This window comes from Ascaphus truei, chromosome 1, assembly GCF_040206685.1.
Source record: "Ascaphus truei isolate aAscTru1 chromosome 1, aAscTru1.hap1, whole genome shotgun sequence".
NCBI classification, from domain to species: domain Eukaryota; kingdom Metazoa; phylum Chordata; class Amphibia; order Anura; family Ascaphidae; genus Ascaphus; species Ascaphus truei.
Window position 1 is genome coordinate 42,696,512 of NC_134483.1, and position 20,036 is coordinate 42,716,547.

Here is a 20,036-nt window from a genome sequence, read left to right on the forward strand (position 1 = left end):
CTTGGCTTCTTGCTGGCCAACTTCATCTATTTCTATTTTATTTATTTTATACGTCATTTGTCTATTATGAATTAAAATGTTATATTTACACATCATAGTGTGGCCTATCTTTGGAAGATCTCTATACCCCCTCTAGGGACATACTTTACTTTGTTGATCTTTGCAGGGTTGACAGATTTGTTGAAAATCTCTTTGGTCCTGCTGAGATCCATGTGGCGGCCCACTTTCTTTTTTTTGCGAGTTGTTGCTGGAGGTCTATTGGACTTGTCAAAAATAATGTCACCTGCAAATCGTAGGTTTCAAGTGTTCCCCTTTGACTTTTATTACTTTATCTTGTTTTTTTATTTTAAATTATAGGAAATAGACTGGTCTTTAGCTCTTAAGGTCTTCTATGTCTCCTCTCTTGTGGATGAAGAGAACTATGGCATTTCTTTGTTTTTCTTGCATTTTCCTGTTCTTTCAAAGTTTCAGTTGTAATTCCATCTTCCCCAGAAGCCTTGCCATTCTTTGTTGATTTTATTGCCTTTTCTACTTCTGGATTGATGCACGCTACATAAATTGGTGGTTTCTTCTCACTCTTCATCTGCTGGATTATGCCGTGTTTTAATATATTCAACGTGTAGTTAAGACCGCTGGGCAATATCATCCAGCAGCCTGGTATGAAGTGCCATCAGTAAGTTGATGACACCCAGATCTATGTGTCTTTCCAGGTATGGCTGTTGCCACACTGACTGCTTGTCTAGAAGAGGTGGTGGCATGGATAGAGATGAATTGGCTGAAGTCAATCCTGACAAGACTGAAGAAATGATTATGGGTTTGGCAAGACGCCGGAGTAAGGGACAGGGGTTGTGAGCTTCCCCTTATCAATGGTGTACAGCCACTGTCCATGTCCCATGTTCATAACCGTGGCTTCCTTTTTGACCAGAGTCTCAACATGCGAGCCCCTCAGTTGTTAAGTCTGATCTTTTTTTCTTTTTAATCTGCGGCTGCTTTGGAGCATCCATCGACTCTTGTCATCTATGAACCTTGAGTCACTGGTCCAGGTCTTTGTGTCTATACGGTTGGACTATGGGAATGCCTTATATGCAAGACTACTGGTGCGCCTGATGCGGAGACTCCAGCTGGTGCAGAACGCTGCAGCTCGGATCCGGAGACGTGTTTATCGCTTTGAGCATATTACTCCCATCTTACACGATCTGCACTGGCTTTCAGTGATCTACCGGGGTCGGTTCAAGTTGGCCTTGATGGCCTTTAAAACCTTGCAAGGTCATGGGCCTGCATAACTGCAGTCTCGTTTGAAGCTGCGGAGGGTACTGGCTACGATCTCTGGTCCTGAGGCGGGGTCCACCTCCCCATGCCAAAGGTACTGCACCCTAAGCAGGGTGGGTGGGCCTCTCCTTATGCAGCTTCAGAGGTCTGGAACTCCCTACTGCTAGAGCTCAGGTGTATATCTACTTACCACTGCTTCTGGCACGGTGTATGACATCTCTTCCTTCTGGCTTTTTCTGTCCATCAAAACAATTGCATATAATTTTAATTTGTTTAACTGTAAAGTATTGTGATGCCCACTTAAGTGGAGGCGTGTATTTACTCAAAAAAATAAATGATGAATGTTGACTACTTTAAGGTCGTGATACCTTTTTGGGTTTCAACATTAGAATCCATTCATATAAAAAATAAATATATATTGATTTATTTTTTTTATCTATTAACTCTAATGTTGGTAACCGAAAGGTATCACAACCTTCAGCTAATCTACATTTGTCCAAGACACGTTTAGAGTCCTGCTTCATAAAAAAAAAATCTAAAGTACATATATGTGAATACCAGCATTTAAAAAAAGGCATGTTCTTAAGCCCTATTTTTGCCCTCCAGCCCATGTTTTTTTTTCTTGGAGCAGTGCACCCCCTTCCTCTATCTCCAGTTCTACAGCACATCGCGGCCGGGAGAACGCCTACACTTACCTCCAGTGGCTACCTATTCTGTGAGTTGTACATTTCTACTCTTCAATCAAGTAATATGGGACTTTGAGTGTTTGGGTTGCTGTAGAGGTGTGTACATGGGCAGCTGCCAACGGTTGAGAGATGGGACCTCTCTGGCTCCACACTCCGGCGGCTTGTCCTATTCACATTCACGCGGTGCCAACCATACACCTAGGCAACCTACGATATGTTTCATCTCAGTCACCTAATGGGACTTATTAATATCATTGACTATATGCTTCAAGGGTAGCCGCACAGAAAGAGGTAACATACAATTCGTTTGATGCACTTTGAAATTCAAATCTATGCTTTATTCTGGTTACTGTGTATCTCGTTAGCATCGACCCTTGGATTCATATCCATACAACACTTTGAAAAAAGGCAGCCACGTGTAACTATTAAATTAATTTTGAGTTTATTATGGTGTACCACTGCTTTAAAAAAAAAAAAAAATCAACAGATCTGAGTTGTATGGATTGAAAAACCTGCAAACTATAAGCAGTCTGACCTTTTATAATCTCCTTTAGAGAAAAAGATGTGGTAACCAGAGAATTTTTCTATTTGTTCGTATTTTCAGGGATTGATTGACATGATCTAATTGCAGTTCAAATACATCAGGGCAACATCATTCCATGTAACATCCAGGATACTCTGACATTCATTCTATTTCTGCTGACGAGCATACTGTAGTTAAGGCTTCTTTCATTGGCATCACATTTTGTGTGTAAAAGGAAAATGACAACACTCCCCACCCCCCACCCCCCAAAAAAGTGGTTTCCTGTTCCATCAAAAAGTGGTAGATCATAAAATAAAGACCTCTCCAGTGGTAATGTGTATTGAGTAGTATAGGTTTTTCCTATGAGTCGCCTGTATTCTTGCAAACACTTGGGGTCCCTTATACTCTAGGAATTTGTAATGTTATTAACCCATCCAGAATCTAGGTGGTTAATTCAGAGATTAAGTTATCAGGATATCTGATCCTCTTCTCTGTCTCTCTGTAATATCCCTAAGAGTTCATAATCATAAATTTATAATTAAATTACATACAAGATAATTCTGTTTGAAAATTAAGTTCCATACATCTTGAATGAATTATTCCTGTATATAGTAATATCTATTTAACTTCTAAATGTAATTTTAACAATTTTATATAAACATGTATAATATGTTTTTTAATAACATGTATAATATGTTTTTAATACTTTATAACACTGTTTAATCACTTTTCATTCCCATTTTTACATTTGTTATACAATTGCTTCTAATAACCACTGATAACCTCCCTCACCCACCCCTTAGATGCAGACTAGTGAGAGCAGACAACGACTAAAGCAATTAACTAATCAATTGGTTCTATTTGAACCTGAGCTGGTCTGCACAATGTGTATATATATAGGGAGGTACATCCCTATCCCTGATGAAGTCACATCACGTGATGAAACGCGTAGGAGGAGCCAGCACTGAGTCCAGTGTACAGAGTGCCAGAGGAAGCCGTGAGGTGAATATCCTGCTGCCTGCTGCTGATTAGGTTGACCAGCCTGCTGCCTGTCCTTACCGGAATCTAGTGACGGTGGAAGTCTAACCAGAGGGGGTAACTTGTAGACACCAGGGACTGTACATCTGACGGCGCATGCCAAGGAGACCCACAACCCCCGCTTACTCACGGAGGAAGTGAGTCCCAACAGTGTATACGCCTGATCCAGCCCTGAAGCAGGAACTATCTGGTGTTAACCACAGAGAGGAAGGACTTCGCAGGAACTGACAGCCAACAGCTGCAATCCAGACAGCATCCACCCAAAAAGGCAATATCTCTGTCCTTTTACACACCACTATCAGTTAATTTCTTGAACAGATCATTATAGCAATTTCATTTCTATCAGAACTACATTTAATCTATGTGGTTGTTTAGTTTGTGTCTATGCACTAGTGTAATTTATGTGCAGTTTTCATGTTTATATGGTCTTCGTAGGTTAATATAAAGTTGAATTTACTTGTTACTGCGCCTCCACTTAATTTTTTTTTTTTTTTTAATCTTTCAAGGGAACCTTCTACTATGGAATGTTTTCTATAAGTGTATTCTGTGCATGCTCACGTATATATGTGAAACTTGGACACTAAATGCAAAGACAATTCTGAAGCTTCAGACAACTCAAATGTAGTATGGGCAGATGTTTCTTCGGGTAATAACCAGCATATAGGAAAAAGAATGAATGGGTTCTAAACCAAACAAGCCTGTGACATCATCACAAGGGTGAAGAAATTAAAATAGTTATGGGCCGGACATATTACATAGTTACATAGTAGATGAGGTTTAAAAAAGACGTACGTCCATCAAGTTCAACCTGTGCTAAATTTAGACGACAGATACTTTATCCTATATCTATACTTATTGATCCAGAGGAAGGCAAACAAAAAACCCCAGAGTCATATCATCCAATGATATCTCATAAGGGGAAAAATAAATTCCTTCCCGACTCCAAGAATTGGCAATCAGATTAATTCCTGGATCAACATCCTTCCCTTGTATACTTATTTGGTATATCCCTGTATACCTTTCCTTTCTAAAAAGATGACTTTTTTTTAACAAATCTATTGTATCTGCCACCACTAAGCCGTCACTAAGCCATAACACACCGGGATACTGGGTGTATACAGAGAGTTTCTAGAAACTACTGGGCCCGGCTGTGGCCCCCAGGTTTGGCTAGCTTTTCCTGCAGGGTTCACTTTGTATCTCCATGGGTAATGAATTCCACATTTTAACTGCCCTTACTGTAAAGAACCCTTTCCTTTGTTGCTGGACAAATTTCCTTTCCTCTAACCTTAAGGGATGCCCCAGAGTCCTTTGTACTGCCCGTAGGATGAATAGTTCTTTTGAAAGCTCCTTGTATTGTCCCCGAATATATTTGTATATAGTTAAACGTATATTAGACACCTCTTTTCTAATGTAAATAAATCTAATTTAGCTAGCCTCTCCTCATAAGTTAGATTGTCCATCCCCTTTAATAATTTGGTGGCTCTTCTCTGGAAAGGGCTCCCATCAGAGAGAAATGGGTCTCTGATACGTCTGATATATCTGAATAAATTTGTGAGTAACACTAACACAGAGACCATTTTATATTTAACTTATTAATACTATCTGCACTATTATATTATTTTTTTATTTTTCCCATATTATCTCGAGAACTACTGCGCTCCTCCTACCTGGAAGACATCACATTGAAGTGAGGCAGAAGTTAACTCTACACAGAAGCAGCAGCACAACACCAGGAACTTTATCCTTCTATTCTGTGGAACATATTGTGCTCTTTTAAAGGATAATAAGGACATACCCATACATTACAACCAATTACAACTATGTTGGAATATAGAGATATTCTCAATGAACTGCAGACCAGCGGTGTTCCCAAACACTTTTCCTCTCATCATTTTAAAGATACCTCTACCATTAAAATTCATGCTGCGGCGTCGGCTTGGGGGGGGGGGGGCGGCGTGCTGCCGCGTCCGCATCGGGGGGTGGGGGGCGTGCTGTGGCGTCGGCCTCTGGAGGGGGGCGGCCCCTTGCAGAGGCCCTCCTGCCGTGCGGAGGCCCCCTCTGCCACGTGCGACCCCCCTGCCTTGCAGAGGCCCTCCTGCCGTGTGGAGGGCCCACTGCCGTGTGGAGGCCCCATTGCTGCCATGTGCGACCCCCTGCCTTGCGGGTGTGTGTGTGTGTCTGTCTGTGTGAGTGAGTGTCTGTGAGTGAGTGTCTGTGAGTGAGTGTGTGTCTGTGAGTGAGTGTGTGTCTGTGAGTGAGTGTGTGTGAGTGAGTCTGTGAGTGAGTGTGTCTGAGTGAGTGAGTGTCGCCCTCTCCCTGTCCCTCTCTCATATTCTCTGTGTGTGTGTGTTCTCTCAGTCTCTGTCTCTCTGTGTCTCTCTGTGTCTCTCTGTGTCTCTCTGTGTCTCTGTGTCTCTGTCTCTCTGTGTCTCAGTCTCTCTGTGTCTCAGTCTCTCTGTGTCTCAGTCTCTCTGTGTCTCTGTGTCTCTGTGTCTCAGTCTCTCAGTCTCTCAGTCTCTCAGTCTCTCAGTCTCTCAGTCTCTCACACTCTGGATCTCTTATTTACCCAATATATCTTAACTGCCCTATACCTACACCGAAATAACCTATACTGCTTTCTTCCAGATCTAACTCTCGAGCACGATTGTTATTCTTACTAGGAATTTATTCATTTTATTTTTTAAAAAGCGGGTCTGGGGGCGGGACTAGGTGGTGAGTAGATTTTTTGTTCGGCGAGTAGATTTTTGGGTGATTTGTCGAACACTGTATATATCTTACTCAATTGCTTTTCTTCCTGGGAATGTCTATCATCTTGAGGTTCCACATTTGGAATATTTATATCCTTATGGATGGATGTACATATTTATGTTGAATATTGCTCTCATATCTATTGCTGGAATGTATCCAGAATATAAACACCTTGTTTGAGATGGGGACAGGCAAGAATGAATCAGACCGTTATCAATTATTAACATATTTCCATAGGAGAATTATACATGCCAATTCCTCTCATTGATATCTATTACCTCTAGGTACATTGTCATTATTAGCTGTTAACATTTGGTGAAAAGACACTTGGGTATTAACCCGTTGAGTACCGAGTCTCCTGAACCGCAGCACTATTGAGTCTGCATTTGTCCCATAAAACTTGGAGCTGACACCACTGATAAGTAAGCTGTACAATCATTAGTGAGGAAAGCAGTGATAATGCAGGCAGTGGGCTGGTCAATCCATAGAGATACAGCGGAGCCTCTTCAAAGAAAAGACCCCACAGTAAATCACAGTGCGGTGCCAAGTAGCCTCACAACTGCCTAAAACATGACTGCATATATACTTGTGTACTCACGACACCCGTTCTGCACTGTAGCTACAAGAACGCTCCGGTGGCCATCTCTGTTCCTCGTGGTGTCGGCGTGCTCCTATCCGGATATGACGTGTAAGAGGGAGGATCTGGTAACCGCGGTCACAGCACTCCACACAACCAACGCTTGGAAAATTCAAAAAACTTTATTAAGCTCCACAGTGAGCATACATAGCACCACTCTGACGCGTTTCGTCTATAGAAAGACTTTTTCAAAGAGTGAAGATCCCCACACAGTACCGGATCTTATATAGGAAATGACGTGTACACTAGGCACCTCCCTAATTGGCAAGTGCCTCCCACATCTCAACACAAGGTCAGAGTTGGACGTCATCCTATTAAAGGGACCAGATACATATTACCCACATATATAATACATAATAGACATACATAAACACCCATTACCAGTAAAAAGCTTGGGATTAAAAACAAAGACATTGTAATGCTCACATAGTACATAATCACATAATATATAATTAATAGAACAACACGAATTGCATAATCTATCACATTAGAATCGGACGATGTGGATCAACCGTCTCCTGATGGATTTATAAACAAATAGCATATATCCCTATACACAAAGCATACCATATTCAGATCAGATAACAATATAAATTAAAATGCGATGTGGCAGACATAGTATATACACAAAAAGCCAAACAAGACTTCCTAGACAGGACTTGTTCACACATAGCAATATTCCATAGTTATAAGTATACTGGAGTAATACCCCCACACACTCCCCCATCACTCAGGCAGCCAGGAAGTGTTTAAGTTCCCACTCCTGGTTAATGCCAAGTGGGTGGAGAGTGCGCAAGGTGTATATCCAGTACATTTCACGCCGATTAAGCGTACCCTCCCTGTCTCCTCCCCTCGTATGTGGAGGAACATGTTCAAGGGCCATGAATGAAAAATTCTCAATACCACCCCCACTGCACTTAGAGAAATGTCGGGGCACTGGATGTGTAACATCATTCTTTTTTATTAGGCGAACATGTTCCGCGATGCGTGTTTTTAAAGTTCTTTTTGTGCGGCCAACATACCGCATGGAGCACCCGCACTGTAACAAGTAGATAGTGAAGGTGGTATTGCAATTTAAAAATGTTTTTATAACATGGCTCTTTTTGTTATCATCATACTTTACGGTCTTGGTTTTACATGCATACCTACACATTGAACAGTTTCCACATTGGAAAAAACCTTTGGGTATCCCCCTTATGTTTGTAAATTCTGATTTTGTTTGGAATAAGCTGGGTGAAAGATGTGACGCCAATGTCTGCGCTTTCCGATATGTAAATTTAGGACCATTTTTTACAAATTTTGTTAGATCTTTATCTAAGGATAAAGTAGCCCAATGTTTCATAATTATGTCACGTATATTCCGTGCTTGGCGACTATATGTGGAAATAAACAACGGACATTCCTCACCATATGCTAAAGGTGGTTTACTTTTTGATCTTTTTTGCTTTCTTGAGAGTACTGGTCTATCCATGGACTCAGCTGACTCAAACGCTTCTTGGATATCTATCTGAGTATATCCTCTTTCCAGAAATCTATTTGTTAGTTCCTTCGATTGTACAATAAAACTCTCATCATTTGTGCACAATCTGCGCAATCTCAGAAATTGCGCTTTGGGAATGCTTTTAACCAGTGACCGTGGGTGACAGCTCTTGGCAGAGAGCAATGTATTCCTGGAATTTGGTTTGCGGAATATTTGTGATTGAATTGTCATGTCATGATCGATGTAGAGGAGGAGATCTAGGAAACTGATACAATTAATATTCTGTTCATGGATGAATCTGATATTTAAATCATTATTATTTAATGTGTTAACAAAAGAATTCAACGACGATTCATCTCCGTCCCATATCATTATGAGATCGTCGATGTATCGTTTAAAGAATATGATATTAGAACGATAAGTGTTGGTGCTGTGATATATAAACTGTGACTCCCAAAAACCCATAAATAAATTTGCGTATGATGGTGCAAAACTCGTGCCCATTGCAGTGCCTAATAATTGTAAATAAAATCGTGAATCGAATAAAAAATAATTATGAGTGAGTAAAAAAGTGATAGATTCTAAAAGAAAAGTGCAAAGTGAAGTGGATAATTGTGACATATCTAAAAAGTGATTAACCGCTGATAACCCATGTTGGTGCTGTATAATTGAATATAAAGAAACCACATCTAATGTGACCCATCTATAATGTGATTTCCAGACCACGTCCCCTAGATCGATCATGACATCTGCTGAATCTTTTATGTATGATGGTAATTGAAATACCAGTGGTTTAAGATAGCTGTCCACATACCGCGATAACCCATCTCCCAAAGATCCAATACTAGCCACTATAGGGCTATAGTCACTATAGTGACTCTGGATCTTTGGAAGATGGTGGAATACCGGAATCACGGGATGTGGACAGCTCAAATAATCTATTTCCTTTTTATCAATAACATATAAAAAATTTCCAAAATCAATAAGGTCTTTTAATTGTAGAGAAAACTTCACAGTAGGATCCCCTCTAAGGGGTTTATAATGTGTAACATCACTCAACTGCCTCAGAGCCTCCTGTCTATATTGTGCAGTGGACAGAACTACCAAAGCCCCGCCCTTATCTGCATTACGAAACATGATATCTGTTCTAGATTTAAGTTGTTCTAATTGCTGATATTCAGTGTATGTTAAATTTTTTGCCTGTATGGAGGATTGTGAGAAACCTTGGGCTAATAGCCTCAAGTCCCTTTCTACTAGGCCCTCGAAAGTGGTAATAAAGGGTCCCCGGTTGTAATTTGGGCAAAATATTGATTTCCTTTTTAGGCCTGAATTATGATTACCGAAGAAGGACTGAGAAAAATTATTCAAGTTTTCCCCTTGTTGTTCCAACAATCCTTCCATGTCAGACAACACACATGTTTCCTGAAAATTAAAGTTAGACATATTAACCATCTCCTTGGACTCATCGTCATCTGTGCACATTGGTATCTGACTCCCAAGTTCTGTAGAGTCAGAAACATCAAATTTACTCCTGGTAGAAAAGAATTTCTTTAAAGTTAATTTACGTGTAAATCTCTGAAGATCGATAACAGTTTGAAACAGCTGGAAGTCCTGGACCGGGGCAAACCCCAGACCCTTATTCAACAGAGATAATTGTTCAAAGGAAAGCTCTACACCTGAAAGATTGATGATGTTATTATTACCAAGTTTTATGGGACAAATGCAGACTCAATAGTGCTGCGGTTCAGGAGACTCGGTACTCAACGGGTTAATACCCAAGTGTCTTTTTGTCTTATATTGTACCTGAGTGCTCACCACAGTTCTTTTCTTTAAAACATATTTTTGACTACTGAAGGTTTAAAACCGAACAATCAAGGATTATGATGTTTTGAAATTTCACATGTTTATGTTGAACTGCATCTCCTATATTCGTCACAACCAACGCTTAGGCAACAGTATTTTATGCATGCAATTTTAAAGCATTTTCAAATTATATTTTTGGAACAACATATATTTTTTTAAACTTGTTACAATTTTTTGAGTTATCTATTAACTCCTTTTTTTATATATAATAAACAGTGATCTTAATAATATTTTTTTGAGATGGAAGATGTGGACACTGAAACTGATTGCACTGATGGAGAAACATATGTGGACGCGTGTGGGGACAACACAAAAAGGTCCAAAAAGGCAGCACATTTATTCGATGAGAATACCGAAGTAATTTGTGATGAACCTTCTGATCTCACCCATTATTTTGTGAAACTAGAAAAATTGTTAGTGATGAACATTAGGTTATGGTGGGATATTACGTCTTTAAACAACTATATAAGATGTAATAGGATACCAAGAGGCTTGAGAATTAAAAAGACACCCACATTTGGCTTCATCAACAGGCAATTTGAACATGAGTGGACAAAGGCCCTTGACCAATGTTCATTAACATTAATGGAGCTGATAATTCAGCAAAAGACCAAAGAGAAGGAAGTGTTAATGTCTGATATCAATATACTTAGGACCAATTTGAAACCGTTTGCTAAGATGGAACAATTTGTTAAAAATGACAAAACTCTGTTATCCAACATAGAGGGTATTGAAGATTCAATAAGCGACAAAAAACATGAGAAGTTTGAAAGGGACCGTTTGGACTACATCAAAGGACAGGTGTATTGTTGGCAGAAACCCCAATTTAAGGACAATCAAGGGGCCAATACATCTAGGGGTTCTAAACCATTTTCAAAGGGGTGGGCGAAGAATACACCGAATAAATCTATTTTGAAGAGCAGACCCGTGGAGGCCTCTAGCATGGACTCAGATGCTTCTGACTATGAGGCAAGAGCACACTCTGTCTCCTTTGAAAGCTCCACAGAGGGTATAAGAGACAATCATGGGAGATCAAGAAGCGATAGCAGATCTTCTATCACATCTGCAGCCACTAGATCAAAACCTTCAAATCAGTCTTCTTCCTCCTCTTCTTCTTTTTTACCGGCAGGAACAAGGCAGCAAAAGGAACCAGACGCTCAAGGAGGAAACGGAGAAGCGAGAGGAAGGACAAAAAGGAAGAAGTACATGTAGACCAGGTTATTGGTAATAATAACATCATCAATCTTTCAGGTGTAGAGCTTTCCTTTGAACAATTATCTCTGTTGAATAAGGGTCTGGGGTTTGCCCCGGTCCAGGACTTCCAGCTGTTTCAAACTGTTATCGATCTTCAGAGATTTACACGTAAATTAACTTTAAAGAAATTCTTTTCTACCAGGAGTAAATTTGATGTTTCTGACTCTACAGAACTTGGGAGTCAGATACCAATGTGCACAGATGACGATGAGTCCAAGGAGATGGTTAATATGTCTAACTTTAATTTTCAGGAAACATGTGTGTTGTCTGACATGGAAGGATTGTTGGAACAACAAGGGGAAAACTTGAATAATTTTTCTCAGTCCTTCTTCGGTAATCATAATTCAGGCCTAAAAAGGAAATCAATATTTTGCCCAAATTACAACCGGGGACCCTTTATTACCACTTTCGAGGGCCTAGTAGAAAGGGACTTGAGGCTATTAGCCCAAGGTTTCTCACAATCCTCCATACAGGCAAAAAATTTAACATACACTGAATATCAGCAATTAGAACAACTTAAATCTAGAACAGATATCATGTTTCGTAATGCAGATAAGGGCGGGGCTTTGGTAGTTCTGTCCACTGCACAATATAGACAGGAGGCTCTGAGGCAGTTGAGTGATGTTACACATTATAAACCCCTTAGAGGGGATCCTACTGTGAAGTTTTCTCTACAATTAAAAGACCTTATTGATTTTGGAAAATTTTTATATGTTATTGATAAAAAGGAAATAGATTATTTGAGCTGTCCACATCCCGTGATTCCGGTATTCCACCATCTTCCAAAGATCCATAAGTCACTGGTCGACCCTCCGGGCCGCCCTATAGTGGCTAGTATTGGATCTTTGGGAGATGGGTTATCGCGGTATGTGGACAGCTATCTTAAACCACTGGTATTTCAATTACCATCATACATAAAAGATTCAGCAGATGTCATGATCGATCTAGGGGACGTGGTCTGGAAATCACATTATAGATGGGTCACATTAGATGTGGTTTCTTTATATTCAATTATACAGCACCAACATGGGTTATCAGCGGTTAATCACTTTTTAGATATGTCACAATTATCCACTTCACTTTGCACTTTTCTTTTAAAATCTATCACTTTTTTACTCACTCAATTATTTTTTATTCGATTCACGATTTTATTTACAATTATTAGGCACTGCAATGGGCACGAGTTTTGCACCATCATACGCAAATTTATTTATGGGTTTTTGGGAGTCACAGTTTATATATCACAGCACCAACACTTATCGTTCTAATATCATATTCTTTAAACGATACATCGACGATCTCATAATGATATGGGACGGAGATGAATCGTCGTTGAATTCTTTTGTTAACACATTAAATAATAATGATTTAAATATCAGATTCATCCATGAACAGAATATTAATTGTATCAGTTTCCTAGATCTCCTCCTCTACATCGATCATGACATGACAATTCAATCACAAATATTCCGCAAACCAAATTCCAGGAATACATTGCTCTCTGCCAAGAGCTGTCACCCACGGTCACTGGTTAAAAGCATTCCCAAAGCGCAATTTCTGAGATTGCGCAGATTGTGCACAAATGATGAGAGTTTTATTGTACAATCGAAGGAACTAACAAATAGATTTCTGGAAAGAGGATATACTCAGATAGATATCCAAGAAGCGTTTGAGTCAGCTGAGTCCATGGATAGACCAGTACTCTCAAGAAAGCAAAAAAGATCAAAACGTAAACCACCTTTAGCATATGGTGAGGAATGTCCGTTGTTTATTTCCACATACACTGGCGACACACTTTATTCGAGCTTGGCTAGTCCCACGAATTCGGGTATACCCGGGTGTATTGAGGTTTGTGACTGTTTTCTGCCCGAGTGCATTGAGTTATTTTCCAAGCAGGGATTGAAGCATTTTATTCCCACTGGCTGCAATACTGCACAGTATATATATATATACTGCATTACAATTCATGAATTTATGCCATCTGGTAGACACGCGAAGCATTGCAGCCTATTAAATCCTAATCATTATCATTTAACAGATCAGCCGCCCATCAGCCAGGCATGAACCCAGGCTGGGAAGGCAAATGCAACGGGGCTTGTCAGAGGTGAGGAGCGGCGCATCCCAGGTATCTGCCAGGTACATACCGGGTATTTGCTCGAATAAAGTGTGTCGGTGCAGTATAGTCGCCAAGCACGGAATATACGTGACATAATTATGAAACATTGGGCTACTTTATCCTTAGATAAAGATCTAACAAAATTTGTAAAAAATGGTCCTAAATTTACATATCGGAAAGCGCAGACATTGGCGTCACATCTTTCACCCAGCTTATTCCAAACAAAATCAGAATTTACAAACATAAGGGGGATACCCAAAGGTTTTTTCCAATGTGGAAACTGTTCAATGTGTAGGTATGCATGTAAAACCAAGACCGTAAAGTATGATGATAACAAAAAGAGCCATGTTATAAAAACATTTTTAAATTGCAATACCACCTTCACTATCTACTTGTTACAGTGCGGGTGCTCCATGCGGTATGTTGGCCGCACAAAAAGAACTTTAAAAACACGCATCGCGGAACATGTTCGCCTAATAAAAAAGAATGATGTTACACATCCAGTGCCCCGACATTTCTCTAAGTGCAGTGGGGGTGGTATTGAGAATTTTTCATTCATGGCCCTTGAACATGTTCCTCCACATACGAGGGGAGGAGACAGGGAGGGTACGCTTAATCGGCGTGAAATGTACTGGATATACACCTTGCGCACTCTCCACCCACTTGGCATTAACCAGGAGTGGGAACTTAAACACTTCCTGGCTGCCTGAGTGATGGGGGAGTGTGTGGGGGTATTACTCCAGTATACTTATAACTATGGAATATTGCTATGTGTGAACAAGTCCTGTCTAGGAAGTCTTGTTTGGCTTTTTGTGTATATACTATGTCTGCCACATCGCATTTTAATTTATATTGTTATCTGATCTGAATATGGTATGCTTTGTGTATAGGGATATATGCTATTTGTTTATAAATCCATCAGGAGACGGTTGATCCACATCGTCCGATTCTAATGTGATAGATTATGCAATTCGTGTTGTTCTATTAATTATATATTATGTGATTATGTACTATGTGAGCATTACAATGTCTTTGTTTTTAATCCCAAGCTTTTTACTGGTAATGGGTGTTTATGTATGTCTATTATGTATTATATATGTGGGTAATATGTATCTGGTCCCTTTAATAGGATGACGTCCAACTCTGACCTTGTGTTGAGATGTGGGAGGCACTTGCCAATTAGGGAGGTGCCTAGTGTACACGTCATTTCCTATATAAGATCCGGTACTGTGTGGGGATCTTCACTCTTTGAAAAAGTCTTTCTATAGACGAAACGCGTCAGAGTGGTGCTATGTATGCTCACTGTGGAGCTTAATAAAGTTTTTTGAATTTTCCAAGCGTTGGTTGTGTGGAGTGCTGTGACCGCGGTTACCAGATCCTCCCCGTTAACATTTGGTGGTCCGACATTAAATGGTGAATCCTTACTGTTATCATCCTCTGTTGCTATATTTATTTTCTTTGAAGCCCAAGTAGGGTTGGACACTTTAGATAGTGTCATTACTCAATGGACAGGTTGCACCGTGCAATGGTTTTATCACTGTATCCATTACTAAATTTGAATGGATTGTTTAACTGTTACTTCTATGTCATAATGAACTGTGTGTATTATGTCCCTCCAATCTTCTAGTGTTAACTTTCACTTAACAAAACTGTACAAAGAGTCTTCGCTAAACCAGAGTGTAGATATAAATGTGGGTGCTACCTAGAAGATACTTGAGAACAAATAATGTGTGTGTAGAACGGCACACGAGAGAGATCCTACATATGGTGCACACTGCTAAATGTAGAGTATTGTTGAAATGTAACTTAATATAGCAATGTACATACATGTACAAATAAATATAAAGACTAACTCACTATGGTGAGAGTTTAAATGCTATTTTGATTAGTCAGGACTCAATGACAATTGAGTGTTAATATTCTAGCATAAAAAGATAACCTCACAGGGGCACTGTGTGTCTCATTGAATGTTATAAATATAACAGCACAAACAAGCAATATTATTAAATCAAAACTTGATCCATATCCAAAATCCAAAGTGTCATCACAAATACAAGTTCCAGCCTGGATGTCAGACCAGAAGTGGAACTTCTGTTAGCGCTATGGAAGTAGCACCCAAGAAGAGTGCCCAGTCATATGCAGCTTCCTACTGGCCCATGTGACCAGGTGCTTTAAACCTGAGCTGAGATACCGGCACCCCTTAAGGAGTTTAGTACCTCAAAAGCAGGGGATCCCCCGAGCTAAAATTAACAGGGTTCTACTCTGGAGACCCCCTGCTTCAAGCCTACATGTATGCTTCCTGGGAATAAGTGAGTAAAGACACTGACTGGCACCGAGTTTAAAGCAAGGGAACCTGGTTCAATTCCTGGTGTCGGCTCCTTGTGTCCTTGGGCAAATCACTTTATCTCCCTGTGCCTCAGGCACCAAAAACAGATTGTAAGCTCCACAGGGCAGGGACTGTGCCTGCAAAATGTCTCTGTAAAGCGCTACTTAAACTAGCAGCGCTATAAAAGAACATGCTATTATTATTATTACTACCTGCTACACACACACATATATATTAAGTCGTCCACATAACGAGTTGGTGCTTACATGCAGCGATTGAGTAACTCCAGTATATTAAAACTAATTAGATCAATTTTGCATATGCTGTATGTTTGATCTATCCTGATACAAGCTTCAACAGGCCTTAGATTAGACATCATTGCTTTATTTGTAGAACACAAGGTTGTAACTTTAATAATGGCCACTATGCATACATTGTATTTCATGAGTGATGTGTTTTGAACATGATTTCTATTCTCTTGATGTATTGCTACAAGCTATTCGTTATTTACAATTTGAAACCTATTATTTTTCTGCGCTTTCCGTTATGTCTGTGATTTACACATATTCTGTGTTATTTTCACAGTTCTTGATATAGATTTTAGCCGTCACTACGACATAACACACCGGGATACTGGGTGCATACAGAGAGTTCCTAGAAATTACTGGGCCCGGCTGTGGCCCCCAGGTTTGGCTAGCTTTTCCTGCAGGGTTCACTTTCGTGTACGGTATTATTTATATCTGCATTTTCTCCCTTACACACCATGAACGTTCCCTGGAGCAGGGGTGTGCAAACTTTTTGTCCTGCGCCCACCTGCCTGCACGCCCCCACTGCCTGCGCCCCCCCTTACCTTGTCTCAAGCGTCAAATGATGCCGCTGGTCATGTGACACTCTAAGCCTTCTGAGTCACGGTAAGGGAACTTGGATACCCCATGTCTTGTAAAACACTATTTTTGATCACTTATCTTTGATGTGCTGCGTCTCCTTTGAGCCATTGGTTTGCGTGAAGAATACATTTTATTTTGGCCTTATAGCAGGGATGCGCAAACTGGGGGGGTGCAAGATTTTCTAGGGGGGGGGGATGCGGCGGTTACAGAAGCCCCACCCTCTTCCCCAAGGCATTTAAATTAAATGCCGGGGGAGACGTGAGGCCTCTAACTTCTCTTACCTGCTGTCGGCGAGGCGTCGCCATGGCAACACGCGTTAAATAACGCTGTCGGGTCACATGACTTGACATGACCTGTGGCGTCATTTGACGCTGGGTCCTAAGACGGGGGAGGGGAGCGCGAGTGCTTGGGTTGCCAGGCCAGGGGGCTTAGCTCAGAAACTTTGCGCACCTCTGCCTTATAGGATACGTGCACTCATCTGCTTTAATATATGTGTGTATGTGTGTGTGTGTGTGTGTGTACCCCACAAACTGTCAACCCAAGTGACAAGTAGAGCAACATATGTACCTGCATCTTGTGTAAAGGGGCTTGAAATTGCAATTCTTCTTAGACAGAAAGTAAAAATCAATTGCCAAATATGCATACAAACATTAAAGAAAGATGACATTTTTCTAGGGTCCCTTAGTCACGCATTCAAAGCAAGTAGGTTATTCAAACGCAGTCACTTTCCCCACAATGTTACCACATATCGTACTTACATGTATGTCGGGCAAGGGAATAGTTAGAGCCACCACTGGTCAGACCAAATCCTTCTGGAATCTGACTGGAGCTGCGTGGCCGGGTCAACAACTTTGGAGGTTCGATCTCCGCTCCAAACTCTGCTCCAATCACCCCTAGCAAAACAATAGCGGTAGCTTGCTTGCGTCTCTCCTCATAGGAAGGCGATGCTTTCTTCATTGGTGGAACGTTAGAAAGACAGCCTAAAAAAATAAATAAATAAGCAGACACTTTAAATTACAAAAAGTAATTAGTAGATACTGATAACTAGTATCTCTGTAGTACAGAAGCATGTGCACTGTAGACATATCTCTATAGACATATCTATATCTATACACACACACACACGGCCGGCGTTGCACTTATTGCCGCCATGTGCAAAGGCAGACTGCTGTCGCCCCCCCCCTTCAACCCTCCATCCATCCCATCTCAAACATCCTGCCCACTCTCCACTGTGTTGCAGTGTGTGTGTATACACATACAAACACACAATATGAGTGCACTTCTGTGATGTATAAAATACAGCAGGGGGGCGCAAACTTTTTTCCCTGCGCCCCCCTGGCGGCTGTCCCCTCGCTCCCGCGCCCCCCCCCTAACTTACCCGCGCTCCGGCGTAATGACGTCACGTTGCCATAGCAACGTGACGTCACATGACCTCGCATCGTCATTTTGACGCCGCGTTGCCATGGCGCCGCAGGGAGGAAGCCGCCGGAGCCACGGTAAGTTAGGTTTACAGAGGCCCTGCAGCTCCCCCGGCACTTAATTTAAGTGCCTTCGGGAAGCGCGCGGGGCCTCTGTAAACCCCGCGCCCCCCGTCGGCAGTGTCGCGCCCCCCCCTGGGGGTCGCGCCCCACAGTTTGCGCACCGCTGAAATACAGTATAATAAGCTCAATTAAAATGCTAGCTATGCAAATCCAGAGTGATAAAATGAAGTAATAAAATCGTCTGGTGTCTAACTGCAGCTTCCTCATAGAGGGAACCGCTGTCTCACCTCACAGAAAGGTAGCTTATATAATGTTTGGGGGGAAAAGCACAATTGCAAGATACACCAATATAAATAAAGTACCCAAATGATTGACATTAAAAGTACTTTATTCACATTAGTGTATCTTGCAATTGCGCTTTCCCCCTCAAGCATTACATAAATCTAAATACACACACACACACACACACACACATGTATATAGATTATGCTGGGTTGGTACACTGTAGTAATATTTAAAAAAAAATGAGAAGCAGAAACTTTCATGTAAAAGTAGTACTTGTATTGGATTTCGAATGCTTAATTTGAAATTAAATGTCATTACTTGCATTTATAATAAATATCACATATACATTTATAATAAATGGAAATCATAAATACACACACACACACACACACACACACACACACACACACACACACACACACACACACACACACGTTATGATGTGATTCTCTGCAGAACCCCTCCCATTGAATCCGATGGAAACTCTGATATCCTGAGGTTCTGTATTTTGTTCGTTGTTGAAGGCTTAGTGATGACAAAATAATCAGTGCGATCATATGCAGAGGATGATGTGAACATCTGTCCCAATTTGTGTGTTAGAGAGATATGCAATGCATTTCACTGCAATGTACTATACACCCTGCAGCACAGATGGGGTCAAGGAGCAGTAGTCTTGAAATATGATTTGATTGGAGCATCTAATGCTTCAATATAGCAAGCTCCAAATAGGAAGCTGAACATGCTCCCCCTCCCCCAATCCCAGCAAGAAGTATGCTCTATAACAATAGTTCAAAGGAAAGCTCCATTCTGCAGTTGCACTGATTGTTCTGTCAGCTGACCTCTGCAGAAGGGGAATTGCTAACCACTGCCGTGCTCCTTGGCTGACAAATGAATGATCGCAGCTCCATCTACTTTCACTATAGCTGCCTCTAGCCCAGGTGCTCAGACAGAGAGCCCGGTGTGACATCTTAGATCAAGATGAATTGGCACAAACTCCTGATCCAAGATTGTTTTATACCATTTAATTTAGTTTCTTCCCCTGCTTGGATGAGCACAGCTCTGGTTATGGATTTCTATTCTAATGTACTGAAGCAGGCACTGAAAGAAGCCAGTGAAGCAGATGCTGGAGTAGGGGACTGCAGGGATACTGATCAATAGGCAAAGGCACTGCTGACCCTATCCGCTATGCTTCTACAATTGCCACTGCTTAAAGTGGAAGAAAAACACATGTGCAGCTTCCAGTCGGAAATTTAACAACAGGCGCACTTGGTGAACTTTTTCTCGCTGGTTTCCGCTCACTTTTGCTTCATTTTAACAATATAAAAAATAATAATAGGTTTCTGTTGACAGCCCGAGCATGGAAACAAGTTGTTCTATATGGGAATGTTCTCAAACTCACGTTTTGTCACATGCACTTTTTCTTGATTTAATTCAAAGTGTAAA

At 40.9% G+C, this 20,036-nt stretch overlaps 1 protein-coding gene across 1 annotated transcript in view; it reads right to left on the minus strand.

Annotated features, from left to right (window-relative positions):
- Positions 1-20,036, minus strand: part of WDR7 (WD repeat domain 7) — a 389,063-nt gene that overhangs the window by 178,177 nt on the left and 190,850 nt on the right. Inside the window, exon 10 of the mRNA XM_075586908.1 lies at positions 17,586-17,807. Within this exon, the coding sequence (XP_075443023.1) occupies positions 17,586-17,807 (222 nt within the window). The remainder of the gene's footprint in view (positions 1-17,585; positions 17,808-20,036) is intronic.